The sequence below is a fragment of the Neomonachus schauinslandi genome, chromosome 8 (assembly GCF_002201575.2).
Source record: "Neomonachus schauinslandi chromosome 8, ASM220157v2, whole genome shotgun sequence".
Lineage (NCBI taxonomy): Eukaryota > Metazoa > Chordata > Mammalia > Carnivora > Phocidae > Neomonachus > Neomonachus schauinslandi.
The window spans coordinates 50,584,354-50,609,784 of NC_058410.1; the positions used below are offsets into that span (position 1 = coordinate 50,584,354).

General features: G+C 40.2%; 1 protein-coding gene across 1 annotated transcript in view; it reads left to right on the forward strand.

The window, feature by feature from the left end:
• CDK19 (cyclin dependent kinase 19) overlaps nucleotides 1–20,175 on the forward strand; it is a 170,241-nt gene extending 150,066 nt beyond the window's left edge. The window contains 9 exon segments of the mRNA XM_021693283.1: nucleotides 2,797–2,928; nucleotides 7,290–7,433; nucleotides 7,601–7,670; nucleotides 12,394–12,466; nucleotides 12,869–12,966; nucleotides 13,862–13,940; nucleotides 14,842–14,904; nucleotides 14,906–15,109; nucleotides 19,494–20,175. Of these exon segments, the coding sequence (XP_021548958.1) occupies nucleotides 2,797–2,928; nucleotides 7,290–7,433; nucleotides 7,601–7,670; nucleotides 12,394–12,466; nucleotides 12,869–12,966; nucleotides 13,862–13,940; nucleotides 14,842–14,904; nucleotides 14,906–15,109; nucleotides 19,494–19,625 (995 nt within the window). The 3' untranslated portion in view covers nucleotides 19,626–20,175.
• Nucleotides 20,176–25,431: the final 5,256 nt, after the last annotated feature.

Here is a 25,431-nt window from a genome sequence, read left to right on the forward strand (position 1 = left end):
AAAATCATGGATTCTATAAAAATCATTTTACGATCTGAATCTCAGATTCTCTTCTCTCACCCTAGCCGAAATCTTTACTTTTATTTGTTGCTGGCAACCTCTCCTCCGTTGTTTCAAACCAAATTCCTCATCACCATCCCGTACTCTCCCTTGTTTGTACCAGTCATCACGTTTATCCTGGTCACCCACACTTACTTTCTTCTCACCACTCCCAGATATCTCTAGTACTCCTCACCATAAATTCTGTATTCCAGCCAGGCCCATTCGTTGCCCTCCTGTTAAGAGTTTTAGGATTGGGGGACCAGCCTCCTGAATAAAACTCAAATTCCTTTCCAATGGGGAAAAAAATAAGTTTTAGGATTGTAATTCTATCCAAGATTAGGGGTAAAATCAGGGTTAAAATAAGCAATAAGCAATACCAATAGTCTAGTGAACAATCTAGTTTTTAAAATTGCTTTTGAATTTTGTTTTAATAGCACATCACTTTTTAAAAATTAGTAATGCTCAGATGCCTATGCTTAACACTTTAATACAGTCCTTTTTTGAGAGAAAAGAAAAGCGCAAATGGAAAATGCAACGTGACTTTCGCTGCACCTGAGCCTCCTCCCCCACCCCAGCAGCCTAAAGACTTCAGGCCTTCCCTGAAGTGCTTGCTTGTCCCCTTTACTGTTCACAATGATTCACCCTTCAGAACTACAGCTCAAGTCCCGCGTTCAATTTAGTCCAGTGCTACAGAGGTTTACCAGACACTGTTCCAGTTAAAGCCAGGAAGGAGACATAAGCCCTCCCCTCAAAGGACGTCGAGTCTAGTAGAAGCCACTGGCAGCTCTCCTTTAGCCTTACAGCCCTTACCCTTTTTTGTTTTTATCTACTCCATGTATTTTGTCACCTCACCTTCGTGTAAGTTCCTTGGTGGTAGACACTGCCTTTTCCTGCTTGTCTCTGTCCTTTGATACTAGCTAATTAGCATTCCCACTAGAATTTTATTACTGCAGTCCATTGAATTGAACAATTTCACTCATATCTAATTTTAGGAAAACAACTGTTAGTTACCTTACGTCTGAAGTATTATTTGAGGAAGGATTTGAAACTCCTTTAAAATTCAAACAATAGACAGGAATTATTTTTAAGAATGTTTGTTGTTTCCTTTGGACTTGATTTCGACTTAATGTCATCTGACAGTGAATAGATGAGGCTTATATAAAACTAGGAAGGTAGAGAATAAGGGGAGAAATACTGGCTTTAGCTTTTACTTAAAAATAACATGCTTTTCAGTGGATAAACAGCATTGCATCATATTACTTTGCCATCAGTAACAATCAGCATCTATTCAATACATAAAGCAGTGCTTTGAAGTAGGCGTAGTGTTGGTAGAATGATTTTGAATGTTTTTGTTTGCTCTAGGGAAATTTAGTTAAGAAAGAGTAAGCATGGCACAGGCTTCCTTGGATAGCTTTATTTTTTATTAGCTGTGTTCTCCAAAGCATTCTCAGAAAATCTTGTAAATTATTCAAGCTCCAAAGAAACAAAATTGCTGTAAATTAAAATTTTAATGTACATTATATCATAGCATGTTAATTTTAGATTAAATAATTCTCTAGAGTTGAAACCTTAGTTACTATTACGTAATGTACATTATCCCTTATACAATCAAAATATACTGTGTATATCATATATTTCAAGTTATAGAGGGTTTTCATTCTCACGATTTTATCTTTGTGACATGGGCGTATCTCTATTGGATGTGTCAGATCAATGATTCAGAATATAGCTGCTAAATTATAACATGGTTTGTTTGAATACTGGCATTTTTACTTCCTATCCTTATGACCTTGGGCAAGTCATTTAGCTGCCATGGGCTTTAGATTCTTCATCTCAGAGGTGGGGAGCAAAATACTTACTAAACCAGCATTCGTATGAGGATTAGATGAAGTGATAGATGATATATGTGAAAACCATCTGTAAACTCTAAAGTGCTTGATAGATAAAAGGCATTTGTTATTTATGAAATCTTAAGAAAATTAGATAGTCTCCAGGAACTTTTTATAGTAATAACTATTCTTTTTACTACTCGCGTACACCTCTTAAGATTTAAATCACTTAGCTTTGGTATAGACCTTTGCTAAATCGTGAATTATAACAAAGTATAACAAATAATCTCTTACGTGTCTTTGGAAACATGTTTATGATGTGCTGGTAATTATACAACAGTGACTCTCTGGGGTGAAAAAGCCCCAATTTGTAGCATTTGCTGTTTATCATGATGCAGATATTCCCTAATCATAGCCAATTTCAAGTCATTGACATGACATCACTGAACCCAGAATTGGGAAGAAATGTGTACAGATTGGGTCTCATGTGTCCACGAGCCAACTTGAGCTCACACCAAACTAAGATGCATCAGTTTTTAGATGCATAGGCATACAGAGGCCGTAATTAATCATGGAAACTTTTAGACTATTTCAATTTTATAAACATTTAAGATTATTGCAATGTTTCTGAAAGCCAGGGGACTGAAGTCAGACCTGGATTCTAATTATGACCCTGTGTTTACTAGCTCTATGACCTTGGGCAAGTCAGAATGTCTTTAAGCCTCAGTTTCTTTATCAGTAAAATAGGCACAGTAATAATATCTACCTCAGAAGAGGGAATCTGGTGCCTGGTGCAGACCCCTGGTTGAAAAGGGAGGAAAGGATTGCTTTATAAGGCTAGTGGCTATTGTCATCAACCTTGCATGGTTCTAGTAGCATGCCAAACTGAGCTATATATTGTTTCTTTCTTTTTTTTTTTTTTAAGCTGACATGGGTTTTGCCAGATTATTCAATTCTCCTCTAAAGCCACTGGCAGATTTGGATCCAGTAGTTGTGACTTTTTGGTATCGGGCTCCTGAACTTCTGCTTGGTGCAAGGCATTATACAAAGGCCATTGGTAAGTTAGTCTAAAATGATTTACTGTCATAGCATCGAATTATCATAAATACCAAATGGTATAATAATAATGAAGCTGCTTTGTAAAAACCACTTTTATATCTCTTTGTAAAAGTCCTATTGTCTTCTGTATTCCTAGATATTATATTCTGGTAGATTAGGATTTTTCACTTTATAGGAGAATATGGTTTTTTAAAAAGAAAGCATTTTCTTTTAGGGAATCAAGTTATCAGACCCTGTTGAGTTGCTATGGAAATGATAATGTGCAAACTTTATTTTGCACGTACCTACCGTCGATCAGAAGACCTGGAGAGAGGTTTAGAATTGTTTTCCCCACAAAAAGAACAACAGAAAGCAGGCACAGTGTGGTGTGGAGAGAGCCCCTTCTATCTGGGGAAAAGTCAGTCAGTCAGTCCTTTCCTCAACCAGAAATAATGTGACTACTTTCTGTCTCCTGCCATTGCCGTTATCAGGGTGGCGGTTTCTCCATCACAGTAGGAAATAGAGTCTGGGTGGATTAGCTGTGCCCAGCATCTTGCCATTTCACTAAGTGAAAAAAAAAACGGAGTAAGAAAACCTGTTACAAACACACGCCCTGCAGGATTTCAAGTCTGCCCCCGAACGGAGACAGCAGAGACTTTGCTACCTGATCACTCCAGTGTCCACGGAGGGCCCAGCTGTGAATTGGGGCAGTCAGGAAGGGAGAGCTCTCCTCAAACCATGAGATTTCTTTAACTGAGATAAAAAGAGAGGATAGAGAAGGGTAGATAGCCCTGTCACTGTGATGAGCTAGTTCACTAAGGTACCGAAATCTGCCAGGTGTATTTCTTGAAATTTTCCTTTTGTTGAATTTTCCATTTACTCGTATTAGACTAATATCATTTTTGTTTTGTTTTTGTTTTTTTTTTTACTACCTTTAGCTGCTTTGGTTAAGTTCCATTGAATAAAGGCACTACAAGTATAAAATTATTAAAAATAGATGAGCACAAGACTTTCTCTGTCAAATTTATTTAAAAAAAACCTGATGGCATGCAAAGAACTACAAAGGTAGTTCCTATGTTTGAAAAGATTAGACCGCTAATTAACCTATTTGTGGGTAAAAGGAGAAACAAAGATTAAACCATAGTGATGTCCTCGTTCACCTGGAGATCTGGTTTCTGCAAAACTCTGACACCTAGCACATATTTATACTTTGTCCAAGGATTGAGATGCCAGGACAGTGCTGGAATCTTGTAATACTTTATAAGTATTGCTGAAAGATTTTGTTAAATTCGTGAAAAAGCCTATGAGTGTTTGACAGTAGGCCAGTGGGAAACCGACCCTCTACCCTTCTGCTAGCAGCTGAGCCCAGAGTAAGGCCGCATTCAGAGGCTGCCAAGGCCAGGCTACTGGCATCGGGCCGGACCATGGCAGCTGTGTGGAGGCTGCAGACAGGGGAACTACACAAGCGGACGGAAGGAATGGAGTGCTCTCAGAATGAGGGGTTAAAATCAGAGCGTGACTCTACTTACATTCCAGTGAGTGATTTTTACTGAGGAGCTGTATCTTTGCAACTTTTAGAATTGTCTGCTTGTTCTATTAGATCTCTCAGTTGAGGACAGTAAAGTCTCTTAGACAATCTCAGAAGGCACCAGGGGATAGGAAGAGACTGAAAATGCACCAGAGAAAAGGTCTGTCAGCTGGGAAGTAACAGGCGGTGCCTCAGAGCGGAATTGATGACGAGATAACCCAGGGCACAGGGCAGCGAGTAGAGGACATGGTAACAGTAGAAATCCACATGTGCTGGGCTCCTACCAAGCTCCATACAGTCTTTATCTAGAAGGGAGGTTTCCAGTAAGAAAAGGCACATTCAGCCAAAACCTTCCATTGAACTAAATGACTCCCTACCAAAGTCTGTCCTACTCTCAGAGATTCTTATAGAGCAAATCCATGGTAGTAAGTCCCACTTTTGATATGTGCCATTATATGATTCTGTGTATGTGGTCCACACACTTTGACAGCCCACACTTTGAGAAGCGCAGTTCTGTGAATATTTTCTGATTAACTGTTCTACTATTGAAATAAAACTAGATGTTTTGGGGGGAAATAAAGATAATTGGGTATGAATTGGAAATCAACTATGTTTCCTATTTGCTCAGGGCAAGAACAACTGAAATTGAATTTAAACGTTTGCAACTTACAGATAAAGATAAAAATATAATCACTAATTTCCAAGTTTAGTCAAGTTGCAATTATCCATTCTGGATAGATAATTATCAGGGTTATCTGATACCCTGACACACAAAAAGAATAATCCCCAAATCAGTTATTTTTAGGCTTCAGATATATTCATAGCAGACATTATAAATATAATATGTACACATTCACTCGTTCTTACTCTCCTCCATACCTGGTTCATGCCAGAAATGAGTATTATTTCTAGTCAGAGCATATGAAAGAAGAGTTTGATGATTTGGTATCAGTGAAATTTTATGGAGTAACGTTTAGAGGGGGAGGGGAGTGACAGCGTTTGTGCGTGTGTGTGTGTGTGTGTGTGTGTGTGTCTAGAGGGAGGGAGGGAGAAACAAGTCATTGACAGAGGAATGAGAGCTGAGAAATGGTGTAGATGATACAAGAGCCAGATGACCATTTAAAATTAGAGGCTAATATGAAGCAAGAAAGCCTAGAACTTAACATTACCTGCTACACTGAGGTTCCTTCTCTTAGCAGTTCTCAGGGGAATCTAGATCCTGGCTTCTGTCCTTTAAATGGAAGGCAAACAAGGAACTGGCATGACCAGGAACATGCAGTACCAGCCCCAGTTGACTGCATAGTAGAAGCAGCCAGCAGGAAGAGAGATGGGACTGTGTCAGAGGCAAGAGTGACAACAACATGTTGCGGGAGAGAGAAAAGAATTTAAAAGTAGACACTGAAGAGTATTGTTACTCTATTCTTTCATGATGGATGTTTGTGATGACCCTTCTGAATCATTAAGAAAGGTTTTATTTTATAGCCTCTTAAGATGGCAGGTAATGGTGTAATAAAAAAATTATTGAAGGGATATGTTTCCATTATCCAGAAGACTACATTACGTGAAAGGAAGCCACTCCTGAATGGAGTCAGCTATGTAAGACATTACTCTTATGTTTTTTTTTCATTTGGCAGTTTGTTTTATGAAATAGCATACCAACGTTAATTCTAGCTAATGGATATAATTAGACTTTTTTCTTATTTAGCTTGTCTACAGAATGTGATTCCCACATTTAGTAGGCTACTAAACACTGCTTTTCTATACTGTACCGTGGTCTGTGTGTTATTTATTTATTTTTTTTAGATTTTTATTTATTTATTTGACAGACAGATGTGAGAGCAGGAACACAAGCAGGGGGAGTGGGAGAGGGAGAAGCAGGCTCCCCGCAGAGCAGGGAGCCCAACGCGGGGCTCAGTCCCAGGACCCTGGGATCATGACCTGAGCCGAAGGCAGATGCTTAACGACTGAGCCACCCAGGCGCCCCCGTGCATTATTTTTTTTAAACTATTAAATAGTATTTATTTAAGTGGGCAAGTGTGAATATATATCTTACAAAAATTAATTCACCTGTACATTTGGCAAAACGTGAATATAATATTATAGTCAGAATCGAAATTACAGTTTTTCAACGTGTAAAATCCAAATAGAATAATCTATAACTGGTGATTTAAAATAGTTAATAAAACTTTTAACTTTTAACTTTGTCTTGGAGTGTTGGAGGATTGGAGCAGCTTAATCCAAGTGAATATATTCAAATAACACCGAGCTCTATGGGTGTCATGCTGTACCTGTAGGTACTTGTATTTATCAGCTTTTAGACCTTACAGTTTGTTGAAAAAATGGAAGTTGGTAGCCTTGCATACAAAAGTTGAGTTTTTCCAAAACACTTTATATGGTCTATACTGTCTGTCTATACTCACAAATCAGAAATTATGCTCTATCATTATGCATTTGATTGCTTTAAAGGAATGTATCCCTGGGTATTGTTTTATTCTGTCATGAGTATTTAACCCTGCATTAGATTATAATTGAATGCTTCAGTGACTACATTATTAATAGTGGTTAGAAAGGCTTTTGCCTAAATGTAAATTCATTGCTTGCTAAATTGAGTTTCCCAAGTATATCTTCATTAGGAAATATATAAGTAAATGTTTTTTATTTGGCATTTAATCTGTTATGTGATGATACAGCTATTTCATGTCATATATATATGTTTTTTTAATATAGTTGTCAGACTTTGTATATTCCATCACTGAAAAGTATTTTTGTATGTAGGTTGTGATTATACTCAGGAATTATAACCCAAGAACTATAATAAATGTGTGTAAAAACTTGTTTTTCTTCCTTCATAGATATATGGGCAATAGGTTGCATATTTGCTGAATTGTTGACTTCAGAACCTATTTTTCACTGTCGTCAGGAAGATATAAAAACAAGCAATCCCTTTCATCATGATCAACTTGATCGGATATTTAGTGTCATGGGGTTTCCTGCAGGTAATTTATTTTTCTTTCCAAAATAGTATTGGAGTCATAATTCAAAATAATTCCTTTTCAAAAGCATATTTTGAGTATTTTTATGTATATTTTTAAGCTAACATAAGTAGATTTTTTTATATAAGTAACCTTATTTTCTATAACAATATTCAATATTTTTTTGTAAGATAAAGATTGGGAAGATATTAGAAAGATGCCAGAATACCCCACACTTCAGAAAGACTTTAGAAGAACAACGTAAGTAATTTCATGTTAAATATAAGTAGTAACTTCAATGGGAATATTTAAATTAATCCTTTTAAAAACCAGATATAGATTAGTATTTAAGCCAGAAATTTAGATTTTAATATATTAATTATGCTTATGATTTAAAGACGATATCCCAGATGTTGGTAACGTACACGTGAGGCTTAGGCTGTAGTATTTTACAAACTTTTAAGAATTTTAAGGGTCAGTATAGTGTTTAAACGTCTCTCCTATTTTAGCATGATGAGGGCTGAGTTCAAGGTCGCAACTGTGATTTTATCTTTATCTGAATAATGACTAGTGACCGAAATGCTGGGTTAGGCAACCAGGAAGGATAGCAGAAGGATGAATGCATGGCCCCGAAGCTGAGTAAAACACACTGGTGGTATATTGAGCAGAAATGAAAGAATAAGGGTGACAGCGTGAGAGGAGTTTGTTATAAATGCACACGCCTAGAGGAAAAAAGGCGAAAGAGGTTCTCTTTCAGGCAACTTAACTGGAAAATTTCAGGACAGGATGGCTTGTAGGAACAAAAGCAGACATGATAAAGAGAAGTAGGAAACGGCACTCATTTTTGGCCCCTCTTGTACACAGTCCCTGGTGGAGTGTTTTTCTTCTATCTGTCTCCTAAAGATAACACTCATATTGCTCAAGGTTCTGTCTTGGGCTCTCTTCTCACTCTGGACGTTTCCCTGGGCAGTTTCTCTGATTTTAATGGCGACAATTTACCGTTGATTATGCCGATAACTCCCAGTTTATGCATCCGAGTAGGATCTCTTTTCCAAGTTTCAGACCCACTTGTCTAATTGCCTTATGGAATCCCAACTTGAATGTTCCATAAATACTTCAAGTTACATGTCCAAAATTGAACTCATCATCTATCCTCCCACACTGTCCTCCCGCTGTATTTCCTATCTTAGGAAATGACTCCATGAGTCACCCAGTTGTTCAAGCCCAAGACCTGAGATATCCCTGATCCTTCTCTTATCCCATTCTCTCCCATTTCACCTGGTGGGGTCCAAACAGTGAGTAAGTCTAGTCAGTTCTTTGTATTCCTCTCCATCTACTCTGCCACTACTACAGTCCAGACCACCGTCTCTCACTTAGGATCCTGCAGTGGCCTTCCAAGTGGTATTGCTACCCCCAGTCTTTATGCCAACTCACTGTCTATACTGCAGTCATTGCCAAAAGCAAATTGGATCATGTTGGTTTCCTAGTTGCTCTTAAATCACCACTGCCCTCAATTCTTTAGGATGGCTTATAGAGCTTTGGCTTATACATCACCATAATTCATCCACTAAGCCGCTGTCCACTTTGTATTCTGTAGTCTGGACATCATGAATTTCTTTAAGAATCTGAAAAACCCAGAGCTTTTTTTGACCTCTGGGTTGTTATATATGCTGTTCCTTCAGTCTAGGATGTACTTTCCTCCCACTCATTTTAACTCCTCAGATTAACTCCCATTTTTCCTGTCTACTTATCCTTTAGGTCTTGGCTTAGGCATCACTTGCCTGCGGAGGTCTCCCTTGACCTTCTAGGTCTGAGCTAGGTCGTCCCCCTCAGTTCTCCCATAGCATCCTTGCTGCTTCTCTCTGCACTGATGACTTTGCACTACGGTTTGCTTTTGAATGCTTCTCTGCCTTTCCCTCTAGATAGTATGGGTTATGTCTACTCTGTACACCATTATATGTATCCCCAGGGCCTGGTACATAGTACATGCTCATTAGTTACTTGTCAAATGGTATTAATGAAAGTGGTACAAGTAGTTGAAGACACGCTAATAGTGTAAAAGATAGAGAAAATTAATGTAAGCACTTAACATTTATTTTAGTGTTTAAAGACCAAAGGAAAATTTTCACATAAAATGATAGTGTTTACAGTAACCAGAAATAAAAGGAGAGAAGTTTTAAAAGATAAATGAAATTCAGTTGGAAAAGTAATAGGAAAAGCTCAGTCATAAGAGCCCATATGTCTTATGCAAATGGTTCTACCCCTGTGAAAGCAGGCTACTGATACAAAAGATGAAAGGACTGTATTAAAAATTAGCTAAATCTAATAGAGTACATACAAGTCACTAAAGTAAAATATAATTTAAAAATTTCAGAAAACATGATGTGAAATGACATAAAAGGTAAAATAACTTGCTTTCATTGTATCAGATGAAAAGGACCAAAAAAATTACTCTTTAGTGAATTGGGAAGGATAGTGAATAGAAGTTTCTGTAATCTTCCCAGAGCTCTTATTAGCTCAGTAGAAGGCAAGGTGAAAGTAGAATTAAAAGGAAATCTCTAAGTTGACTTTAAAATTGAATGTTCCAATAAGCATGGTTCAATATTATGATAGAAATAAATAACTTAGGGGCGCCTGGGTGGCTCAGTTGGTTAAGCGACTGCCTTCGGCTCAGGTCATGATCCTGGAGTCCCTGGATCGAGTCCCGCATCGGGCTCCCTGCTCGGCAGGGAGTCTGCTTCTCCCTCTCCCACTCCCCGTTTGTGTTCCCTCTCTCGCTGTGTCTTTCTCTGTCAAATAAATAAAATCTTTAAAAAAAAAAAAAAAGAAAGAAATAACTTAGAATCTGGAGTTAACCCAAGAGATCAGTTGATTTAACATGAAGACCAAAGACATATATGTGGACAAACTCCATTTCTATATAAACTTTAAAATTTCTTCCCATTAACAAACTTAGTGGCTACCTTGCTAATAAAAATGTTCCTGGTATTGGGGGAAAAGATGTAAAAAAAAAATTTTTTTTTTTAAGATTTTATTTTTAATCAACCTCTGTACCCATCTGTGCAGCTTGAACTTAATAACCCTGAGATCAAGAGTCACATGCTCTACTGACTGAGCCAGCCAGGCACTCCGAGGCAATTTTAAATGAATACACATGGCAAAGATTTTTTAAATGAACATACCTAGAGTTGGCAAGGGTACGACAAAATGGGCACTCTCCCTTGTATGCGACTGCTGAGCACAATGTTTCTCAAACTTTAACGTACATACAAATCACCTGGAGACCTTGTTAAAAATGCAGGCTCTTGGGGGCCCATACTGCTGAGCTGAGGGCCAGCTTTGTGTAGCAAGGTTCTAGAGCACGTAAAAATGGCTTTGAAATGTACATATCCTTTGACCTAATAAATCCAAGAATTTATCCTATGGGAGCAGTCAGAGCAGCCACAAATGGCTCACTATGTCCTTACTATGTGTCAGACGTGGTGCTAAGCCCTGACCTACATTTTCTCATACGGTCCTCACAACAACTCTATAAGATAGGTGTGATTATAATCCTCAGTTTCCAGAGGAGGAACCTAAGGCTTTCATAGGGGTTAACGAACTACGCAAGATCACACAGCTGGTAAATGCCAGGAGTCAGGGTCTAGAAGGGGTCCCTGATTCTCACCTGCTGTGCAGCATTGTCTCCCTACCGTGCGGATCAGATTAACCTACAAGGACCCATATTTCTTAACTATTGTGAAACAAACAACATCAGTAACAGGAGGAATATACAACCACTGTAAATTAGTCGTTTAGGTAGTGTTAGACAAGGAAAAATGTTTATGAAACATTATTATTATTAAGTGAAAAGAGGTAGGACAGTTTGTATAGTATGATCCCAATTTTATAAAAACAAAAACCCCTCTGTGTTTGTATCATACATAGATACATAGCAAAAATGCCAAAGGAAAATTAGCAAAATCTCAACAGTGTTTGGGTGCTTTGTTGTTTTTCTTTTTTTTAATCACTGAATGGCTGGACTCTGAGTGATTTCAGTTTTCTTCTCTATACTTTTCTGTATTCTCTAAATTTTCTACCATAAACATATATATTACTTATTTTTTGGCCTTTTTAGTGTGAAATATTTCATATATAGGAAAGAACATATGATGAAAACACGATACGTAGTCTTTTTAGAATAATAAAATGAATACTCCTCTACTCACCCTTCAACGTAAGAAATAGAACATTACTAAGATTACTGAAGTGCTCTGTGTACCCTGCCTTCCTGTTCATGTCCCTCCCAATGGGTCAACATGGTTCTGAATTTGTATTTATCATTCCACATTTTTTATTCTCGTTTTGCTACAGATGTATGTATCTCTCAGTGGATTATTGTTTCAGTTTAATGTATCTTTGAACTTTTTATAAATTATAGTCTGCTTTTATTTGCTTTTATTCCCCACTCAACCTCTGTATTCATTTTTACTATTGTGTAACTTTCCATTCTGTGAATATATAACAATGTAGCCGTTCTTTAATTGATAGACGTTTGTGTTGCTTACAGTTTTTTGGTTTTTTTTACTACAGAAATGCTGCTAAGAACATTCTTGTTCATGTATCCTGTAATATACATGCACAAAGGAATCTCGTAGAGTACCTACCTAGGAAAGGAATTGCTAGATTTTAGGTTGTTCACATTTTCAACTCTAATGGTTAATGTCTAATTGTTTTCCAAAGCCGTTGTAACAATAGAAACTCTTGCGCAGGGTGTTTAACAATTCCTACTTCTTCACACGTTTGCCAGTATTCGGTTATGTGTTCTTTTATTAAGCAGAAAAAACAATGGCCTAATAAACGTGTATCTTATAGGAAAACCAATCTGGGAGCTTTCCATTAAAAAATACAGACTGTGTAAACTGTACTTCAGTAATAAACATTTTATGGGGAAAAAAATGTGCGAGTGTTCCCAGTGATGTGTGATTGTCATGTCCTCTTGCAGGTACGCCAACAGTAGCCTCATAAAGTACATGGAGAAACACAAGGTCAAGCCTGACAGCAAAGTGTTCCTCTTGGTAGGTGCCTCTCGTCCAGGCGGGGACGTTGGATCTGTGGCACAGGCCACCTTGTCCCGTTCACCATGGGATTGTCCTAGCTCTTCCTCCTCTTCAGAAAGAAAAGAAATTGGTGGATGCTGAGGCAAAATGAAGTATTTTTCTTTGGGGATGTCACCCTTGACTTCTAGACTTAATTTTTTCCAATGATTTATCAGCAGGGAAGAAAAGTTACACTTTCGAAGGGCTTTAACGCTAATGATTTCTGCCAATTTCACATCAATGTGTGTAGTGTACTAACAGCGCGGTGAGCTCTACAAAATGGCATTGATAGTAATCCTGCTAGACATTTGTACAAAAGTCAAAACATTGATTTATAAGCAATCTTTCCATGTGCTATCGGTTTCTCATGTGTTACTCTAGCTTCAGAAACTCCTTACTATGGATCCAACCAAGAGAATTACTTCGGAGCAGGCTCTGCAGGATCCCTATTTTCAGGAGGACCCCTTGCCGACATTAGAGTATGTATCCTACATTTTCTGTGTCCTTTGCTCCAGGTTGAGGGTGTCAGATGGTGGCTGAAAGTAAGAGAAGCGCTTTACTGCAGTGTTACTGAAGTTCTCCATTAATACTACCTTGGAGAAAAAGTACGCAAGAAAAAGGGCCTGTATTGTGAAACAGGCAAAGCTATAGAGAGGTGTGAATGAAACAAGTATTTTAGGAATGACCATTATTCAGTATTACAGAAAAAAACTAAAGCTGAGAACAGGTGGGACTTTTAGATCAGTCAGCCAGATGAGTTTATACAATTAGTATAAAACTTAGACAACAGGGTGCCTGGGTGGCTCAGTCGTTAAGCGTCTGCCTTTGGCTCAGGTCATGATCCCAGGGTCCTGGGATCGAGCCCCGCATCGGGCTCCCTACTCCACGGGAGGCCTGCTTCTCCCTCTCCTACTCCCCCTGCTTGTGTTCCCTCTCTCGCTGTCTCTCTCTCTCTGTCAAATAAATAAATAAAATCTTTAAAAAAAAAAAAAAACTTAGACAACAAAATTTTTTTTTTTTTGAGAGGGAGAGAGGGGGGCGAGGGGCAGAGGGAGAGAGAGAATGTTAAGTAGGCTCTAGGCCCAGCGTGGTGGGAGCCCAATGCAGGGCTCAATCTCATGTCCCTGAGATCATGACCCAAGCCGAAATGAAGAGTTGGATGCTTAACTGACTGCACCACCCAGGCATACCACAAATTCTTTTCTTATTTGCTTGAATTAAGTTGTCTTGGGAGGCATCCAGCAAATATTAGCTATAGACGAAGAGTGGAAAATATGTTAAGGAAAAAAAGTGGGATCTTAAGTTAACATTTAAGGTCAATGATATTGTAGATTTTAGGTCATGATGTATATTCTTTTTTTAATGATTTTGTAGTGTGTTTGCTGGCTGCCAGATTCCATACCCCAAACGGGAATTCCTTAATGAAGATGAACCCGAAGAGAAAGGTGACAAGGTATAAGCTATGGTACACTTCACTTCCAGAGAGTAAGGGAGGCAAAAAGAGAATTTAGGGAAGTATAATCTACTGATTCCTACGTATTTAACTGCCTTTATTTAAGTATGTATTGACGTGACTGCAGATGTACTTTGCAATTTGAAATATAATAAGTTTACAGATAAATGAATTTCTGATTTCTTTTAGAGCCCATTTTATTCCAGGATTCTTTTCTTTTTTCTTTTTTTTTTTAAGATTTTATTTATTCATTTGAGAGAGAAACAGCGTGAGAGGGGAGAAGGTCAGAGGGAGAAACGGGCTCCCCGCTGAGCCGGGAGCCTGATGTGGGGCTCGATCCCAGGACTCCAGGATCATGACCTGAGCCGCAGGCAGTCGCTTACCTAACTGAGCCACCCAGGCGCCCCATTCCAGCATTCTTAATTGTTGCATTTTGTTTGTTCGGTGTCAACACCATCACTTTATAGCAGCCTGCTTTCAAAGCATCTTTCTCTTCTTTGCTTGTAATTGGATATATCAGGCCCTCCCCGTATCCCTCTACTTCTCCAAACTCCTGAGGGAGACCAGTACCGCTGGGTCCGTGCGTGCAGAACGACTTCCTGGGTGCCGCGTGCTCTCCAGCGGGCTGTCTGCGACTGGGCTGGAGGATGACTGCGCAATCTTAAATGAACCCCAGAGAATGAAACCTGTTCAGGACTCAGTACTCGGACCTCTGGGGATGCTGCATGCCCCGGCTGTAGTCACTGCCGTGTCCCACCTAGGTCGCTCTCCAGCTCGGTCGCAGTCACGTGTGCATACCCAGTAATCGAAGTAATGTCCTGTTACAAAGGAAAAGAAAAAGAAAGCACTGTCCTGTTAATGTAGTTTCATACCGAGTTTGCCTTTTGGGTTTTCTTCCAAGAATCAGCAGCAGCAGCAGAACCAACATCAGCAGCCCACAGCGCCCCCGCAGCAGGCGGCGGCCCCCCCCGCAGGCGCCCCCGCCGCAGCAGAACAGCACCCAGACCAACGGGACTGCGGGCGGGGCGGGCGCCGGGGCCGGGGCCGCGGGGGCCGGCCTGCAGCACAGTCAGGACGCGGGCCTCAACCAGGTGCCTCCCAACAAGAAGCCCCGCCTGGGGCCTTCGGGCGCAAACTCCGGCGGGCCTGTTATGCCGTCAGATTATCAGGTACGGCCCTCGCTTTTGTTCTTGCTAGCGGCCATACGTTTTATGAAATGGGAAGTAGGATTTTTTTTTTTTTAAAAGAGAGAAAGAGCGAGAGCTAGAACACGAGCAGCGGGGAGGGGCAGAGGGAGAGGAAGAAGCAGACGCCAGGCCGAGCAGGGAGCCCCATGAGGGGCTCGATCCCAGGACCCCAGAATCATGACCTGAACTGAAGGCTGATGCTCAACCAATTGAACCACCCAGGAGCCCCAGAAATCAATTTTATAATAGAGCCTTTTAGACTTAAGTAGTACTTGACTCTAAAGTTTGTACAAATGGTACAATCCTATTTCTAGGTCATTATATGAAAATGAAGATTGTGGCCATATTTCATGTAATTGCAAAACATTTCATTTCTTGACTTGTTTTTCCGGACTTCCTGAGGAGGGAAGGTGAGGCAGGCATCTCCCTCCTCAAAGAAGCTTTCTCATATTACCCTTCCAGCTGCCTGTCAGCTTTGGGTCAGAAAAAGATAACAGATAAGCAACTGAAAGAGAGCAGAGCAGCGGCTTATTTTGGACAAAATAAGCTGCATACTTGAGAAAGATTTGCTGTCATCGAGAGGAAATAATTAGTCAGTAGCCATGTAAACATAGAAAGGGATTAAGCTTGAGACTTCTCAGAAATCACTGTTAAATCTCATTGTAAGTATTTTTGAGACTAGAAAATACTTTTTATTATTAAGATTAAAAAAAACCCCTACAATTGTGTGGTATCTGTCTAAATGTGGTGTCTCTCTTGATGGGCTGGGGGCTCCCCGAGTGTGGGGTGGGGATGGGTGGAAGCTGGTGGTCCAGGCGGTGAAAGGGTAACAAAGGAGATAGAAGTTTACTGAATACAGTGCAAGAGAGCAGTGGGCAGGACCACAGAGGAGAGGCTGTGTGCCAGGAGGCTGGGGGTGGGGGCTGTAGTTAAAGCGGGAAGGTGAGGAGGTATGATGACTATGGAGTTCTCCCTTTTTTGGTGACTGTGCCTGGTTGTAAGTAGCCCGTTGGTCAGCTAGGGCCTGTGGATATCTTGAGGTGGGTCCCCTGAGGGGGCTGTCTGTGTTCAGCAGCCAGGGGGTCGCTGTGGGCTCTTTTGCCTTGATCAAGTTTCATTGCTCAAGCCTATTGTCTAAAAGTGGCCTCTACAGGTTGTACTACTAATTTGGGAAACTAAAGGGAAAAAGGTCTAAGGATTATTAGTATTTGGGGAGAGAGAGGTAAAAATACCTGTGAAAACCATAGGGAATACTGCAAACAAAACAAAACAAAACCCCACAAAACCTCATTTTCTTTCTTTTTTTTTTTTTAAGCCCTCATTTTCAAGGAAAGTAACCAGCTAAGATCTAAGAAAGGGGGGGGGAACACCCTTAAAACTTGTAGATCCTCAGGGTGCTGGTGGAAGAGGAGCAAGACGATGGAGATAATAGAAAACAAAACCACAGGCAAGGGAGTCATAAACTCACTGATGAGGAACGGGAACCAAGAGAAACATTAACGAGAAAGACATAATAAGTAGCTGCCTCAACTGGCTTTACATTTGGAATATATCTGCAGACGAATGTGTTCGCACAACCTCTTCTCTGAAAACTTCTCTTGGAAGAGTCCCTGCAAGCAGAGGAGTACACAATATACTTCCATTGGTTCTGCTGGCGAAAAAACAAAACTCCACAGAGTAAATGTGAAGATCGAATTGGCTTTATTAAATGATCTGTGAATTGGGCAGCACCCCATCTAGTAAGCAGAGGGGAGCTCCCAGGAGTTGTGCAGAATGGAAGGTTTTTATAGGAAGGAGGGCAGGGCAAGAAAGTTATTAGCAAAAGAGAAGAAAAGATTGTTCCAGGCTGGGTCACTTTCCCTTAGGGGGAAAGAGCAGGGGCCTGAGTGTGCGAATTACCTCATCTTCCTTTGGGGGAATGGAAAGGGCCCAGGTGGCAGACTCTTTGGCAACCATCAGAAAATTTCCTGACTGACCTGGTAAACTACATTTCTGGGGAAAGTTGAAACTGCAATTAGATTAGGTATTAAGCTCTGGGTTGGTGACTTGGCCTAAGTGACACTATTTGGTGCCTGTGGTTTTCTTCTCTAAACACAATGAAACTAATCAAGGGCTTCATTTTGATCTACTAAAAAGAGCTTGCTATTTGGGTAGTAGTCATGAACATTATTTGAATTTTATTATAAATTCCTTTCCCCCTCCCCGACTGTAGTTTAGTTTATTCCTATTATGTGAGCACCAGACCTCTATTATATACTGGTTCATCTTTGTGTCTCTGATTTTATTATATTAACCTGAGTATAGTCCATTATGGACAGATTACCTTCCTACTGTATTCCTTTCAAATCCAAGAATTCTTCAAAATGTTTCTTTGTCCCATACTGTGCTATCTACTTAAAAATAAAACAGCGTATCTATGGAATTGGTAGATATTTCAGCTACTTAGTTGGAGAGATCAGCATGACGTGGGGGTGGGAGAACCCTATTGCACCTACCTGCGACTCACATTTCAACATGTTTGTTCTTTGCCTAGAGTGGAGGAACTCTCGTGCTGAATTTAATCTGCAAAAGTAAAATAATCATAGCCAGCGTAGCAATTGTAGGTCATGTGAGTGGCAAGAATATGTTTTTCATAATAAACTTAAAAATAAAACATGTGAATTTGGAAGCCCGAAAGGCTTCTTACACAACACATCTAGTGTCATGAGCACGCCACGAAGGCACAAACACAGTTCCGTCTTGCCACATGTTGGCTTTATTCAGTCATAAAGCAAGATTAACATTATAAAGCAGGTGCAGGGTTCCAAACTCAGTGACTTTTCACCACATGATTAACTTGGCTCCTTACACGGCACACAGAGCAGAACACAAGCCAAGTCACACAACAAATGAGGTAGCATAAGGGGTAGGAAGTTATCGAACCAGATGAGAAGTCAGTCTGTGGGCGCAGAGTTGAGATAAGGCCTCGGTCTGGTCCCGGTCAGCTCTCGGCACTTCGTGCTTTGGATGTTCAAGCAGCGAAGGATCTCAGTTCTGTTCAGAGATCAGTCGGGCAGAGCCTTCGGCTACAGGTGCCTTTTTGAAGTGGTCGGACATAGAAGGGTCAGTGTCTGAGAAGTGGGACAGTTTGCTGCAAAAATTCTCTCTTTTTAAAGGGATTTAATCAGTCTTGGGCCCCTGCCAACCTCCTCTGCATCCGCTGATAATCAGTTCTGAGGTGTCATCTGCTGGTGCTGGTCTCGGCAATATCTGGGAGTTACAGTCCCCTTAGCTGCTGTGTCATTGCTTGACACAGGCCCCTGCTTGACATGAGTGACTCCATCTTGCTCTCTGCAACTAGCCAGAGTTCTGTAATGGGGAAGGAGCTAAGCAGAGCTGTTTTTCACCAAGACTATCTTATGGCCCTGCTGTCTTAGACCAGATGTTGCAAGTTCAGTTTGGCAGCCTTTGCACATTGAGTAGGGGGCAACCTGCTGGTTTGTCCTTCCTTAAACCCCCGGTGCCACCTCAAGGTCATTTACATTTTTTACTCCAAGTAATGGTTTTATTAGTAAGATCTTTCCCACTTTGCTCACGGGAAAAACCAGCCTTCCGAGCTTAGCTAAAGACAGTGGTTCCAGCTCTGCTTATCTCTAACTAGGCACCGTGTTCTTATTCTATAGATGATTTTTTAAACATATTTTTCATATTTGCCCTTGGTACCATGAAGATGAATGTTTCATTTAAGGTAATAAAAAAACATTGAATTGAAATACATTTGTCTCTGCTTTCTCTTGAGGGCATTTTCACGTATGAACATTTTTTTTCATTCTAAATGTTACCTGAGGTTTATACAACACACTTATTGCCACCTCACCCTGCCTACCCTGCCTTGCTTTGTCCTATCGGAACCTCCACCTCTGAAAATTCTCTTCTCTAGAAATGACTTCTTAATCATCGCTTTGTTATTTATAATGAGGAAGTTAACAGCACATCCGTATACATTATGAATACCACTAATTCAGTGCCAAATTGAGCGTTCTTGTTTGCAAATCTCAGTTACACAAAGAACAACTAAGCAGAGTTAGTCAGTATCAAGAGCAGGGGGCCAGCCTACATTTCCCTTCTGCCTTTCTTTGCCACTGCGGCTTATGCCCCCAAAGAAATCCAGCCAAACTTCATGCCTGCCAAAACACGTCACAGTGGCGGCAGGTCGTGGTTCCAAGCACGCAAGATGTGTTAACGAGCTCACATCAGCTGTCCGCTGCTGTCACTCTGAACCAGGAGCCTCTGAAAATGGTTCCTGCGCCCCGTCCTGTCCTGATGAACACCCTCAGCCATTCTCTGCCTCCCCCAGTGATTCCCTTTTTCCCTTTCCTTCCTCCAGCACTCCAGTTCTCGCCTGAATTACCAAAGCAGTGTTCAGGGATCCTCTCAGTCCCAGAGCACACTCGGCTACTCGTCCTCGTCCCAGCAGAGTGCACAGTACCACCCGTCTCACCAGGGCCACCGCTACTGACCGCCGCGGCCCAGAGCCCAGACTCCAGCAATATGATGTCCGCATTGGAAAGAACCAAAAAATGCAAACGATGATGCCGTTTAAAACTCATCCACTTAGGAGGAAGACTCCATCCTGAGCATTTTGCAGGACTGACTGATGTCTCTTCTTTATGGGCTTAAAGAAGATTTTTGTGAAGTTTCCCCAACACCCTTTCCCTGCATGTGTTCCATTGTGACTTTGATCCAGAGTCTGATCTAATCCCAGCACTTAACTTCTGTAACCTTCAGCATTTTTTGGAAGGATTTCCTGGTGCACCTTTCTCATGCTGTAGCAATCACTATGATTTATCTTTTCAAAGCTCTTTTAATAGGATTTTAATGTTTTAGACACAGGACTCCAGTGGTATATAGTTTTATACTTCATGAACTGATCTAGCAACACAGGTAAAAATGCACCTTTTAAAGCACTACGTTGTTTTCACAGAATATGACTGTTTTGCTCATGGAAGTCTTAAACAGCAATTGTTACTGTCCCAAAGTACTTTACTATTACGTTTTTATTTATCTAGTTTCAGGGAAGGTCTAAAAAAAGACGAATCGTGGGACAGAGGGAACTTACAACCAAAAACAGCCTAGATCTTTACAGTTACTATGCTTTATGCTACGAAGAACTGAAGTATGTGCTAGTTTTTATATAATCAGTCATTCATATGGAACGTAGTTCCCAGAATCACCTTGTTCTGAAGAGTATTCAGTACTTAAGAATTCTCATTTTAACCTTCATGTAGCTAAGTCTACCTTAAAAAGGGTTTCAAGAGCTTTGATGAACTGCAGCCCTCTGGTGCCCCATACCAGAAAGCAGAAGAGAGTATTAACTGCACTAGGGTTTCTTTAAGGAGTAATGTTGATCAAAGGATGTGTTACTTATCTTTGAAGGAAAAGCTTTTAGTGTGTATTGTATATAAAGTTGGCTTCTCTAAAGAACTGTTGGTTTCTTCGCATCGGGGTTAGCTTGAGTAACTTTCTTACATAATCAAGAGTACTCAAATAGAAGCCTACAAATTAATTTGCAAATTAATCTGCTTTTAAAATAAAGAGCAGCGTTCTGCATTCATATTTGCATTAGACATAGAGTGACTATTTTTAAAGCATGTTAAAAATTTAGGTTTTATTCATGTTTCAAGTATGTATTATGTATGCATAATTTTGCTGTTGTTACTGAAACTTAGTTCTATCAAGGATCTTTTCATTGCACTGAATGCTTTCTTTGCCCCTAGGAGAAAACTTAATAATTGTGCCTAAAAAGCTATGGGCAGATAGTATACATGACTATACTAGTTAAAGTGCATATTTGCATTTCCACGATCTATGAATTAGAGGTTGAGTTCTTTCTTAGCCAGTGAAAGGAGCCCCTCACTCCCCAGAGTCACAGGAAATGTAAAGACTTAGATCTCCCATTGTAGTGTAAGGGGCAAGAAATTTGTGTTCTTCTGAATGCTACTAGCAGCACCAGCCTTGTTTTAAATGTTTTCTTGAGCTAGAAGAAATAGCTGATTGTTGTATATGCAAGTTATATGCATTTTTTAAAAACTATTCTTTGTGAACTTATCTACCTGGTTATGATACTCTGGGTCCATACACAAGCAAAATAAGATTTTAGACAGAAGCCAGTATACATTTTGCACTATTAATGTGATACTGTAGCCAGCAAGGACCTTCCTGATCTCAGCATAATAATGCTTATTAATAATAAAAGCTATATAGTGACACTCATGAACATCGAAGATGAAACAGTCGGCATTGCTCCATTGGAAGGAATTTCTGATCGTCTCAATGGTAATTCACCCCTTCCTTTTGTTTTTTTTTTTTTTTTAAATGGGAAATTAATAGCCCTTTGCATAACATAGCTACCTGTATAAAGTTCTATCCTGTGCCCTGAAGCCTCACTGTCCAGAGTTATGGGTCATCAGATGTTCCCTGCACCCTCACCACGTGCCCAGTGCCAGGCTGGCCAGAAGACTCAAAGGGCAAGACACACTTCCTGTCCTTAAGGAGCTTAGGATCCATTCCATTGACAGTAAGTTCTCCTGGGATGAGAGGAGTGGCTTATAAGAGTATGAAGGTCCTTTTGTTTACTTCTAAACTCACTTGGATAGACTTATTATTCCAAATTCTGCTGTGTGAGAAACAGTGTTATCCAGAGGTTTCTATCTACCTTAGAGAAAGCCAGTGATTAACTATCACAACAGGCATTAGTGCGGATCTGAAATGTTCACAGCAGCCTTCAGCAACAGTTGGGTGGCCCTTATAAGCAGAACGCACTCCTTAAGTGGTTGTGGGAAATTACAATGAAAACAGAAGCTCTGTTGCTGCCTTTGGGGGGGCACTTACATTTAATAAGAGGAAAGCCCACCTACGTGCATAGACCAAAATACCATGCCCCTGAATACTTTATAAGCAACTTTGATACACTATTCTTGTGATATGTGCTTATATAATCACAGAACTACCCTGCTTTCCTTGCAGATAGCTAGTTTTATTGGCAGAACTGATAGAGAAACCATGAGGGGATTTCATCTGTTTTTCCTAGTCCACGGTGTTCTCCAGGATACAGCCAGATATCCCCATTATTCTGGTCACTGTGCTGGTACTGGCCCTTTTCTTCTTGTTCTTACCTCGGAGTTGGGGATGCCCAGTTGGGCCCAGTACCCTTGAAATAATTTTGGCTCATGATTCCCTTTTCCCTGTGAAGGGGAACAAAGCCTTTAACCTTCTTTTGGACCCTAAACTGTGGGACCTCGAGGGAGATCTGTGAAGCTTTTTGAGGTTAAAATTTACCTTTGTAGTCCCCAAATGACCTCATTCCTCTCTGAAAACATATTACTGTCTTGTTTCCTGAGAATGCAGGAAGGGCCCCCACCCCCTCAGCCCATGAGAACACCCAAACCAAGGGAGGTTATTTGAAAGGAAGGAAGGAATACAAGTGAAGGTTCTCTGCCCTCCCTATTACAAATCACTTTTCGAATTAGCTTTCTGGTGAGGTGTGTGTTTGAGAAAAGGGATTCTAGAGTTTCAGGGGAGCTGAGCTCAAGGGGAAGGTAGCCTGGTGGCAGGGCTGTTACTATGAGGCTGAAGCAATCCTTGTGATAAAAGTAGATCGTGCAGTAACTTATGAAAACCAAGGGCATGTATATTTTTATATCTGTGTGTTTTTAAAACTTTAGTACTTAGAACTTTGGCCTTCTGCACTACTCTTTCGCTCTTCTAAACCTAATTTACATTGAAGAATGGAAAGGGACGACGTTTACCTACATGTTCACTGCCTCACTCCTGGTGAAGCAACTGCTGGGTGTATACCTCTGAAATGATGCTGTTTTCTCTGCTCAAGGGAAAAGGAAACATCGTCGGCAATAAGATTTGCAGCTTAATCTGCTTTGAATAAAATGATGTGGCAGAAACTATACAATGAAGGAAGAATTCTATGAAAATTACAAATCCTGAACTCTCTGGTGATATCTTTCTAGGGAGTGGAGAAAGGCAATAAAATAGCAGTTAACCTAAAGGAGGCTTGAAGGATTCAAGTATAAGTAATATTTTATATCAAACATAGCAGTTTAGGCCCCCATCATCTTCAAGAGTAGTCACAGATATCATATAAAGCAATGTTCATTGTTTTAGGATTTTTAAAAAAATGTGTTGTACCTAAGGCCATACTTACTCTTCTATGCTATCACTGCAAAGGAGTGATATGTATGTATTATATGAAAAAAACCCTTAATGCACTGTTATCTCCTAAATATTTAGTAAATTAATACTATTTAATTTTTTTAAAGATTTGTCTGTGTAGACACTAAAAGTATTACACAAAATCTGGACTGAAGATGTCCTTTTTAACAACAATTTAAAGTACTTTTTATATATGTTATGTAGTATATCCTTTCTAAACTGCCTAGTTTGTAATTCCCATAATTCCTATTTGTGAAGTGTACCTGTCTTTGTCTCTTCTTTCAGCCATTTTCTGCACGCACCCCTCTTTCTATGATGATAGAGATGACCGTGTATGCTTCCCCCACTCTGGCGCGAGGCGTGCGCTCAGAGCCGGCTGCCCCTCAGCGAGGCGCGCTCCGTGGGGGGCAGGAGAGCAGCTACTTTGGAGCCCGAGTGTTTCCCCGCTTTTGAGTTGTCCTGACATCCTTCTTGAAATGACTGTTAAAACTAAAATAAATTACATTGCATTTATTTTATATTCTTGGTTGTAATAAAATTTAATTGACTTTGTTTCTCTGTGGATTTTTTTTAAGTCTAGAAAAACTCCTGTTAATAAGTTTTAGTGTCAAAATTTTATCTGCATGCCTAGAAGCTTTTCAGATAACACTTGTTCTGCAGAGACGCAAAGTCTCCCTGCGAGTTGCAATATGCTGTTTTATTCAGGATGCTTCTGATGTCACAAAACCACGGACACGCTGCTTACATATACCTCAGAGGCAAAATGACAGTTTTAAAAACGTTTCTTGGGAAAACATCCTTTCTATAAGAAAATGAAGATTAGAATGATATTTTAGAAAAAAACAAATAGGCAGCATTTTGTGGGTAGAGTGGCATTGGGTTCTTCTCCTTTTTATAAGAACACTCTTTTTTACCTGGCTGTCCCCTATAACTTACTTGATGAACCTAATGTGGTTACCCCAATGGTTAAGGGCATCATGGAGTGAATTGAAGAATGTTTAAGTGGCACAAACACAAAACTTCCATTTCTGCACACGTCCAGTTGCTTCACAGCTTGGCACGGACCGTATGTATATTCAATACAGTGCTATTTGGAGGGTAGAGCTTCCCTTGGAAAACTATTCTTTGACCATAGCTGCCTTTCTAACCAGCTACCTGGATAAGAGAATGTGGAGGACGGTACAAACCTCTTACTGCTCCTGGGAAGAACACTTTGAAAGGATGGGTCCATGTCCTTGGCCGACTATAAGTTCTTTGTGGACAGCCCCCGGGTTTTATTCTTCCTGCATTCCCAGCACCTGTCATGATACCCAACACAGAACAGGCAATTAATAGAGCAAGTCATTAGCATCATTTTTTTTTTTTACCTTGGCATAGAATTCCTGGATCATATTAAATGGTGGGCATTTTAAAACCTCAAATAGCATCATTTTATCTTGCAGGCAGTGGAAAGCCAGCTTGGACCAGCAAAACACAAGCTTAACAGGAACATTTGTTCATTTGTTCTAAATGAGAGAATATAATATAAGGGAAAGAGATGAAAATACTGACTTAAAACATTAAGATGTATTAAGTGCATTCTGCTTTTTCAGGCTTTTTCTGCAGCTTAGATTTTTTCAGAAAGTACTGCTGAATTTTTTCACCTAAAGGTGCTATTATGAACTGAATGTTTGTGTCCCTTCAAAATTCTTATGTTGAAGCCCTTATCCCCAGTGTGGCTATATTTGGAGATAAGGCCTTTATCAAAGTAATTATAGTTAGATGAAGTCATAAGGATAAGACTGTGATGGGGGGGGAAGGATAGAACCCTGATATAATCATATTAATTTCCTTGCAAGAAGAGATACCAGAGAGCTCTCTTCCCTCTCCTTTTTACCTTGCGCCCCCCTCCCCCACTTTCTCTTCTCTCTCCCCACAGCCTTTTCTTCCTACCATGTGAGGACACAGCAAGAGGGCTGTCACTGGCAAGCCAGGAAGACACCCTTCACCAGAAACCAAACCCTGCCAGACCTTGATCTTGGACTTCCCAGCCTCCAGAACTGTGAGAAAATAAATTTCTGTTGTTGAGGTCACCCAGTCTGTGGTATTTTGTCACAGCA